This window comes from Ursus americanus, chromosome 7 (genome assembly GCF_024610735.1).
Source record: "Ursus americanus isolate L20-20 chromosome 7, mUrsAme1.1.p, whole genome shotgun sequence".
In the NCBI taxonomy this organism is placed as follows: Eukaryota; Metazoa; Chordata; class Mammalia; order Carnivora; family Ursidae; genus Ursus; species Ursus americanus.
The window spans coordinates 38,832,297-38,842,705 of NC_142133.1; the positions used below are offsets into that span (position 1 = coordinate 38,832,297).

Below are 10,409 nucleotides of genomic sequence, written 5' to 3' on the forward strand. Positions count from 1 at the left end.
AGTTGCACGGTCTACCAACTGAGTCAGCCAGGCGCCCCCTCTACCAAACATTTAAAGAAGAGTTAATACCTATACTTCTCAAACTATTCCAAAAAAGATAGAAGGGGAAAGAAAGCTTCCCGACTCATACTATGAGGCCAGCATTATCCTGAAACCAAAAGCAGAGGAGACACTATAAAAAAAAGAATGACAGGCCAATATCTCTGGTGAACATAAACACAAAAATCCTCAACAAAATATTAGCAAACTGGGGCGCCTGGGTGGCGCGGTCGTTAAGCGTCTGCCTTCGGCTCAGGGCATGATCCCAGCATTCTGGGATCGAGCCCCACATCAGGCTCCTCTGCTAGGAGCCTGCTTCTTCCTCTCCCACTCCCCCTGCTTGTGTTCCCTCTCTTGCTGGCTGTCTCTCTGTCAAATAAATAGATAAAATCTTAAAAAAAAATATTAGCAAACTGAATCCAACAATACATTAAAAAAGTCATTTACCACAATCAATGGGATTTACTCCTGGATACAAGGGTGGTTCAATATATACAAATCAATCAACATGATGGATCACATCAACAAGGGAAAGGATAAAAACCACATGATCGTTTCAATTGATGCAGAAAAAGCATTTGACAGCATACAACATCCATTCATGATAAAAACCCTCTGCAGGGGCACCTGGGTGCTCAGTCAGTTAAGTGTCTGCCTTCAGCTCAGGTCATGATCCTAGAGTCCTGGGATGGAGTCCCAGGTCTTGTTCCCTGCTCAGGAAGGAGCCTGCTTCTCCCTCTCCCTCTGCCACTCCCCCTGCTTGTGCTCTCTCTTGCTCTCTCTCTCAAATAAATAAATACAATCTTAAAAAAGAAAAAAAAAAAAACCTTTGCAGCGTAGGTTTAGAGGGAACATACCTCAACATAATAAAAGCCATATATGAAAACCCACAGCTAACATCATACTCAATGGTGGAAAAACAGAGTTTTTCTCCTAAGATCAGGAATGAGACAAGGATGTCCCTCCCCTCCCACCACTTTTCAACACAGTACTGGAAGTCCTAGCCACAGCAATCAGACAAGAAAAAGGACTAAAAGAAATCCAAATTGGTAAGGAAGAAATAAAACTTTCACTATTTGTAGATGACATGAGATCAAATACAGAAAATCCTAAAGACTCCACCCCAAAACCACTAGAACTGATAAATGAATTCAGTATGTTGCAGGACACAAAATAAATATACAGAAATCTGATGCATGTCTATAGAGTGTAATGAAGTAGGAGAAAGAGAAATTTAAAAAACAATCCCATTTACAATTGCACCAAATATAATAAAATAAAAATACCTAGGAATAAACTCAACCAAGGAGGTGAAAGACCTATACTTCGAAAATTGTAAAACATTAACGAAAGAAATTAAAGAGGATGCAAAGAAATGGAAAGACATTCCATGCTCATGGATTGGGAGAACAGATATAGTTAAAATGGCCATACTGCCCAAAGCAATCTGCAGATTTAATGCAATCCCTCTCAAAATACCAACAGCATTTTTCACAGAACTAGAATTTGGATGCAACCACAAAAGACCCCAAATAACCAAAGCAATCCTGAAAAAAGAGCACAACTGGAGGAATCACAACCCAGATTTTAAGATATACTACAAAGGTATAATGATTAAAACAGTACGGTACTGGCACAAAAACAGACGCATGAAATTAAAAATAGAACTACCATATGACCCAGCAATTCCACGACTGGGTATTTACTCAAAGAATAAGTAAAGACTAATTTGAAAAGATCTATGCACCCCTGTGTTTACTGCAGCATTATTTACAGTAGCCAAATTAGGCAAGCAACCCAGGTGTCCATGGATAGATGAATGGCTAAAGATGTGGTGCACACACACACACACACACACACACACACACACACACACAGAGGAATATTACTCAGCCATGAAAAAGAATGAAATCTTGCCATTTGCAACAATGTGAATGAATCTAGGGAATATAATGCTAAGTGAAATCAGTCAGAGAAAGACAAATACAATACGATTTCACTCGTATGTGGAATTTAAGAAACAAAACAAATGAACGAAGGGGAAAAAAGATAAACCAAAAAACAGTCTCTTAACTGCAGAGAACAAACCAATGAGTACCGGGGGGGGGGGGGGGGGGAATCACAAAATGGGTGATGGGGATTAAAGAGTACACTTACGATAAGCACTGAGTAATGTACAGAATTACTGAATCACTAAATTATACACCTGAAACCAATATAACACTGTATGTTAATTATACTAGAATTGAATTTTTAAAAAAATGATCAAATCAAATCAGGGATATGAGAGTATTATGCAAATTGCTTTAAGCTGAAAAAACTAAACTATTATTTATGCTCAACCCCAAACATTTTCCCCAGAAGGTGAAACACACTGCAAATCTGAAATCCCTAAACACCCAAATGCTTACAAATATGGGTGCGGTTCCAGGGTGCCCTCAAAGAGAAGGTTTCCTGTGACCATATGTGGTTGAGGAGTATGTTTTTGGTGTCTAAGGCACAGTTCTTAAATCTAAAATAAGCAGAGGCTAGTCTTTTTTTATTTTTATTTTTTTATTTTAAGTAACTCTACACCCAAGGTGGGGCTCAAACTCACGATCCAGAGATCAAGAGTGGTATGGGTTTCAGAGGGGAGGGGTGGGAGGATGGGGTAACAGGGGCATGGGTATTGAGGGCACGTGTTGTGGGGAACACTGGGTGTTATACACAAGTAATGAATCACTGAACACTACATCAAAAACTATACAGCGGCTAACCGAACATAAAAAAAAAAAAAAGAGTGGTATGCTCCTCCGAGTGAGCCAGCCACGGACCCCAAGCACAAGCTTGTCCTTAATGACAAAAACAATTGCTTTCTGTCAAACACATCCATCATTACCCCCACAGAATTTATTGATACACACTGCTATTTAAAAACTAAAAGGTCATCGACAGCAAGGAAATTCTGAGAAACTGTCAGGGCCAAGAAGAGATGGAGGGGACATGACGATGACAGGTAATGTGGAGCTGTGGAGGGGACACCGGGGACAAGATATTAAGGAAAAACTAAAGAAATGTGAATGAACCAGGGCTTTAATTTGTAACACCGAACCCGAATCAGCTCATTAATTGTAACAAATGTGCCACGCTAATCTCAGCTGGTAAGAGGAGGGGAAGCGGCGTGGGATACACAGGCACTCTGTACTATCTTCTCCATTTTTCTGTAAATCTAAAATAGTTCTAAAAACAGTTATATAACCGTCCTAAAAACCGTTTATTTTAAAAAAGCTAACATTATTACTTGATCTTCAGTTGTTCTCACTTTTTACTCTTTCATCCGCTTGTTGAGCTGGCTGCTCTGCTCCCTGCGGACCTCTGTGTTTGTATGGCCGCTGGGGACCTGGCCACCTGGCCGGGGTTACAGACGCTCGGGGTCTGAACCAACGGCGTTTGAATAAAGGTGAACGCGACTGAAGACACAGGCATCTTTTACTTGTACCTTCTTATCTGCCTCCCTAATAAGCATTATATTTTTCTAAAACAAAACAAAATTAAAGTGCATACACTTTCTTTGAAATTCCCAGTGTCAGGGTATCTTACCACGACCTAAGAAATGAGCTCAATTTCCTGAAAGGAGGCGCCTAATGACAGACTTAGTCCTACCAGCGTTACGAGAGCAAATGCAAGCAGAAAACATGTCAAAAGTCGGCTCAGTTGGCAAGGGGAGAACTGCGAGGTACGGCTGGTGTGGCTTAAGGCCGTCTGGGTTGCAAGTAAGAAACAACTCTGCTGACTCAAGCCAAAGGTTTCCGACACGCACGCGGGCACACGCGGGGGCGGCTTACCTTGCGGGCCCGAGGGAGCGCAGGGTAGCGAGGCTGTGCGCGGCGGTGCCCCGGAAAACTCGGGAAACTCCCAGCTGGCAGAGGCCTGGCTCCTTTTTCCTCGGATCCACAGGCTGGATCCCGCCTAGGGCAGGTGGGGGCCCCGGGGGCGCCCCCAGCTCAGGCAGCATGGGTGCCCTCCCACCATTCACCCCGTGAAGTTAGGGGGTGGGGGCAGCCCCCCCCCCAGGTGGGTAGGGGGTGGAGGCGAGCTGGCAAACTGACGCAAGCGCAGCAGCTCCCAGGAAGGAAAGCGGGGGGGCAGGGCAGGCCTCACCCAGGTTTGGGGGCAGAGGTAGGGGTCGGTCCTGACTCACGAAGCTCTAAGGCGTGCGGGGCGGTTCACGGCTGTATTTAACTGCCTGGTCTCTGCCTCGTGCACCTGGGAACGCCCCAGGTGTGAGTATTTTTAAACACCCCAGGTGGTTCTCATTTGCCGCAGGATTGAGAATCACTGTCTTCTCTATTCCCCAGTGTCGGCTTCCTCTCAACTCAGATTTGCCGATGCCCCGCCTGGCATCTCCCAGGCCATTTTTCCAACTTCTGTTTCTCCTAGATGGAATCTCTCCTTATTTCCTGATTTGAGTGCCCTTATTGTTTGCCTGGAGCTTTCCAGCGGCCATGAGCTGTCCTTGGGTCATTGACTCTGACCTTTCCAGTTTGGATTCCCAAGAAAGAATTGGATTCCCTCACTCTTTGCCACGGCTGGTATAGGGGTGGGGCTTCGTGGCCCCCTTCCCCTCGCAGGTGCAGCCCAGCCGTGCCCTGGCTGCTAGTTGGGTGGTCTAATCAGGGGAGAGTGGGGCATTACATGAACCCTTGGGACCAAAGGGCCTGGAGGAGGGCTGTGTGTGGGGTAAGGTCCCTTAGATTGACTTAATCTGGTCAGCAAGCAGCTATCTCAAGATGCTTTAGATTTTCCACTGGAAAACTGGACACTGTTTTTAAAAGGACACTTGACTCAGAAATTGTACCATCTCGACTCAGCAATTTCCACAAGTAGCACTTAATCACAAAGCTAAGAGTTGGCTGTATAAACAATTTATTCTTGTTTAATCAACTAAAAAGAAACACCGATTCCTCCAACTTTCCTTTTAACCTTGAAGGGAGAACACCTGCAGAGGGGGTAGGGGAGTTACTTGAAAAAGTTCTTATGGCCAGATTTGGGAACAGACATGTGGCTGTGGTAGGGCTGCCACATATCTCGGGGCCTGAAGAGTCGCCTGGGGTGGGGAGTCGGGGCGAAGCCAGGGAAGACTCCGAGTTGCCCCGGTGTCCCCAGACTCCCAGCGGGCCTGCTGGACCCCATCACCTTCCCTCCAGCCACGAATACCTGTTGTTTGTCCCCAGCCTCTTCTTGGAACAGAACCCCCACTTTTTGAGGCGACTGCTCTTCTCTCCAGTCCAGAGAGAGGCTGCCACGTCACGTGCCTCCTGGGTGGCTACTGATTCAGGGCGGGCCCCGCCAAGGCCTTCCCTGGCATTCTTTGGACTGGAACTTGGAAGGAAAGTCTGCCCTTCTCGAGGCTTTGACATACAAATTAAGAGCTATGGGGTGCCTGGGTGGCTTAGTCAGTTAAGCATCTGCCTTCGGCTCAGGTCATGATCCCAGGGTCCTGGGATGGAGTCCCACATCGGGTTCCTTGCTCAGCAGGGAGGCTGCTTCTCCCTCTGCCTGCCCCTCCCCCTGCTTGGGCTCTCTCTCTCTCTGACAAATAAATAGATAAAAAATCTTAAAAAAAAATTAAGAGCTATGGGCAGTACAGCGAGTGAGCCATAGCCTGGCAGTGTGTGGTGAAGGCCAGTCTACAATAAATGTATCTATAATAAAGCTGATCTGCAGAGAGAAGCAGACAGGAGACGTGGAGACCCAGGGGTGTCGTGTGCTCCTGACGTTTAGCCGTCCCCGTCCTTTCTGCAGTTTGGCCCTCCACCTCTTCTCCAATATGTGAAATGCCCCCGTGTCCTGCCCATACTGCACAAGCGTACCAATGCACACAGTTATCTACTGCTCTAGAACTTACCTCGAAACTTAGCGGCTTCAAACGACAAGTATTTATTACCTCCCAGTTTCCGTTAGTCAAGAATTGGGAGTAGCTTAGCTGAGTGGTTCTGGCAAGCTGCAGTCAAGATGTCCGCTGGGGCGACAGTTGTCTGAAGGCTCAATGGTAACTGTGACTCAGAAGGACCCACTTCCAAGATGGCTTACCCAAATGGCTCTTGCTTTGGCAGGTTTGGTTCCCTGCTGGCTATTGGCAGGCCTATTTCATTGGCTGTTGGTAAGAGGCCTCAGTTCCCCACATGGACCTCTCCACAGGCTGCTTGAGTGCCCTCACAACATGGTGGCTCCCTTCCCTCAGAGGGAGCAATCTGAGAGGAGGAAGCCACGGTGCCTTTATGACGTAGTCTCTGAAGCGGCCCCTTGTCCTTTCTACTGGATTCTGTTCTTTAGAAGCAGATGACTACGTCCAGCCCACTGTCAGGAGGACAATTAGGCTCCACACGAGTAACCAACATGTATCTAATTCTGCGATCTCTCTGTTCTCGCTGACTGCTACCTTCTTCTGGCCCCTCGGACTCCATTCTTCGGTGTTTCGTCACTACGCCACCTAAAAGCTGTCCTCTGGGGCGCTCCTTCCAAGCTGCCTCTGATCCTCTGTTCTGTTGTGTCCTGGCTTTTCAGCTCTTACGCAACTCAGCAAATCTATTCCATGTAAAAGGCGGTTATGCCTTGGCAGGACACCAATCCCTCCCCCATACTGTGGAGATAGAGAATATTTTTAAACCCCAAAATGGGGGCATGGTATAGGAACAGAATATTTAAAATTTGTGCTGCTCCAAAACTCGGGCCCAAGGTTGTTTCAACCACATTACTTAGGGAGGTACTAGGGATCTTCAGAAACGAGACCGACCACTGGACTCCCTGGTGAGCAGCACGACAAAGGAGGCATCTGAGGAAGGAGCGGACGGGCAGCCTGCCATCACCGGGGTGACCGGGGTGCCGAGGACTGAGTGGCAGTGGACACAGTCTCTCAAAAAGCTGCCCAGGAGGGATGTGGGGGTGGGAAGGCAGGAGCCACACTGTGAGGGGCGGATGAACCCATCAGGGATCTCTCGCTTGCAAGCAACAGACACTGACCAGACTGATGTGAACAATAAAGAATTTAGTGAAAGGACATGAAACAATCACAAAACATCTAGGAAGACTGGCGAACCAGCTTCTGAAATGGGCAGGAACAGGAAGGCTCTGTTACCAGAGCCCAGATCATGCCACAGACCCAGACACCACTACCACCACCACGGACTCCAGAGACAACAGCTTGTGACACTGACTCGGTCACTGCCAGCAGCCAGGACGCTGGACACGCTGCCCCAGCGGCCGGAGTGGATGTGCCGCTTCCCCTCCTTCTTGGCTCACCTGCTCCCCATCCGTCTGATGGGCTGAGTCTAGACCAGCGACCTGTACCCATATGCAAGGGAGCTCGGAAAGCGGACCTTTCCCTCTGCTGCTGTGGGAGACGGGCTACACCTCCAAGATGCAGAGGGCAGGGGGTCTTCAAACAGGAAGAAGACCTTGATCCTGGCATCCCAGACCCCTCTAAGTCCACTCCAGGGAGTCGGAAATTGAAGGTCTAAGATCATTCTTGTAAGAGGTTTGGAGGGGAAGGGAAAGAGAGGCACGCAACTGAGGGAACAGCAAAACCAAAGGGTATTTTTTTCCTCTTCTCTTTTTTTCTTTTGGGTAAGATTAAGGGGCCTTAATAGTTTCCTAGAGAAGAAACAAGAAAGTCTCTTGACACGACAGAATTAGCTGGCACTCCCCTCAGTGCGTAGCAGCAGGACAGGAGCGTCCAAGGATGGGAGAACTTGGGACAAAGGACATTGCCTCTGAAACAGAGGAACTAGACGAATCACCAATGACTCTTCAAAAGGTTTCGGTTGTCTGTTGCCTTTAATTAAATTCTAAATAGAGGACATATTCTACAATTACAATACGGAAATGTCTATGAACAAAATAGATAACTTTTTTGGCAAATGCCTAGAAAAGGATGGTGTCAGCCAAGTTCGTCCAAGGCGTTAAGCAGCAGCATCTACGCGGCCAGGATGTCGTCAGTGTTTGGGGACGGAGGTAAATATCCGCAATCCGTGCATTCCTTTGATTTCCTCTTTCAGTGCCTGAGTAAGGAGAAGAGCATCACTGTTTCGCATTCGACACCGACTGCGTAAGCCTCTACGAGAGCATCTGTGTAAAGCTCTGTCTCCGCAGGAGGCTCGCATGGGCTTCGTCTGAGCAGTTTTTCCTTTTTTTTTAGAAAATAATATTTTATTTTTTTTTAATTAATGTCTAATGAGGCTCAAAAATCAAGTTATAAAAAGGCAAGCAGTGAGGTATCCCCCCACACCTGCCCTCCACCACCTCCCATTCCCACCTCCATCCCCCAAATGAGAGAAATGGTGTCAACTTCTTGTATGTCTTTGCAATGATTGAAAAATGCATGTTTAAGCTAATATGAATATATATCCACGCTGCCACCTTTTGATAACACAAATGGCAGCACGTCAAAACACATTGTTGGACACTTCCCCTTCTCCACTAGCCACTGGAGATCTTAATCGTGGACTGCCGGTGGACCTACCCATATGCTCGCTATTAGGTAGCTATATGCCTCTGGCCCAGCCTGATTGGTCCAGGGGGTGACATGTGACCCAAACTGGGCCAATCAGAATCTCTGCTGGGATTTTTCAGTGTGAAGCCTTGTCTCTGGGGTCACTGTTACCTGAACAATGTCAGTTGGAGGTGGCTGGGGGCCATGTTCTCCAACAAAAAGAGAAAGCCCATCTCCAGTGGGAGAAAATGAGGCCAACGCACGGAAGCCAAAAGCTCAGCGAGGGGGAGAGAGAGAACATGAAAAAGAGCAAGCAGATGAAGTATTTAAGACCCTGAATCTAGACATGCCAGGCACCAGATAATTTAATTGCACGGGCCAATAATTCCCTTTGTTTGCTCTTGCTAGCTTACAACAAAACAATTCCTACCACGTGGAGTCAGGTTTATAGGGAGAACGATCCTTAGCGATAATCCAGTCCTATTCCTTTCTTTGATAAAAAAGAAATAGAATCTACCCCCCTGTCCAAACTCAGCATGCGAGGAACAAAATCAGGACATGAACCTGATGTTCTGGCCACTCCTCGTTCCCCTTGGGCTCCTGTCCAGCCCTGAAGCCAGGAGCTGCTGTGTGCTGGAAGCCAATGAACTGCCCTGCCCCTTCCATATTCACCTACAACCCCTCCACTCTGCAGACAAGAGAAATGCCCTGGGGAAAAAGCTTCATGTTGGGGGGTGGGTGGGAAGAGAACACAGCTCCATAGGCCACAAGCTCTCTGCTTTCTGTAGGCACAGAATGCTCCCTAAAGGCTGTCCCTGTCCCTGTATTTGGGCTGTCACCTAGGCCACAACCCTTAAAGCCTCCTTGGATAGGCGTGGGCCCAGCCACACCTTCACATGGAAGGCCTTGACCCCTCGTGTTCTGTGCACTTGGCCCTCCCAACGCCTTCTACCAGTTCTCTTGCAGGCTTCTAAGGGCCTGTGACCCAGGTCACAGTATCTCTCAGCTACAGAGGGCCTTAAACATCACGCGGGTCACTTCACAGTTGAGGTCCTGGTAGGGAAGTGACTTAGCCGTAGCCCCCCAGTTTCTAAGATGTAGTTTGGCAAACATTTTTCAGCGCCCGCTGTTGTGCTGGGGTCACAGGTGCAAAAGGCATGGGGAAAGGATGAGAAAGGTAAAGGGAAGTAATACAAGGGCACAAAAAATGGACACGGTGGACAGTGACAGGCGCTGCTGCACCACGAGGCCACAAGCGCAGCTGTGGGTGTTCACGGGAGTCAGCACCTGCGCTGGCCGTTCGCGCAGCTGGGCAGCTGGGAGCGGGACGGGCAGAGGGACCAAGCACCGGGCCCAGGAGGGAAGGCCAGGAACCTGCCACAATTCACCGGGGGAAGCCTGGCTGTGAGTCAGGAGCAGGCGGTGTGAGACTGAGGCAGGCCACAGGGGGGAGGGTGGGTCTGGACTCCTGGGCATTCCGGGTACCCGCTGCAGGGCTCTGGGCAGCGGAAGCATGGGCAGAGGCAGCCTCAGGGGCGGGTGAATGGGCAACAGACAGGAAAGAGGCCAGAGAAGGGGAGAGGGTGCCTGCTATCGCCCGAATGCCTTCCACATGCGTCACGATGCCGGGCACGTGCGGCCAACACCTCATGCGATCTTTGCCAACACGGACACTGAGGCTTGGGTCCCACTGTGAAGCAGACAGCCGAGAAGCAACCAGCTTCCTCTGACACAAAAGGGAGCTCAGTGCTCACTTGTCTCCCTGTGGCTGTTCCCCAGGGCGGGAATAGGATGGACAGCATCCCTGCGGCCTGGCCCAAAGTCAAGACCAGTGACTATTCCAGAAGAGAAGTCTGATGAACCCCAGCAGCTGAAAGAGGCCAGGCTACACGTCGGCAGG

At 48.6% G+C, this 10,409-nt stretch overlaps 1 protein-coding gene across 2 annotated transcripts in view; it reads right to left on the bottom strand.

Moving 5' to 3' along the window:
• Nucleotides 1-7,835: 7,835 nt before the first annotated feature.
• Nucleotides 7,836-10,409, bottom strand: part of BOLA3 (bolA family member 3) — a 10,693-nt gene continuing 8,119 nt past the window's right edge. Inside the window, exons 4-5 of one of the 2 annotated variants that reach the window (XR_015725226.1) lie at nt 10,264-10,409; nt 7,940-8,078 (exon numbers count right to left, since the gene is read on the bottom strand). The exon at nt 10,264-10,409 is cut by the window's right edge and continues 22 nt beyond it. Coding sequence is in view for 1 of the 2 variants with exons in the window: in XM_045788309.2 (XP_045644265.1) it covers nt 8,013-8,078 (66 nt within the window). In the remaining variant the exon portion in view is untranslated. Of the gene's footprint in view, nt 8,079-10,263 lie in introns of both variants that reach the window. The other variant, XM_045788309.2, reaches the window with a different exon arrangement.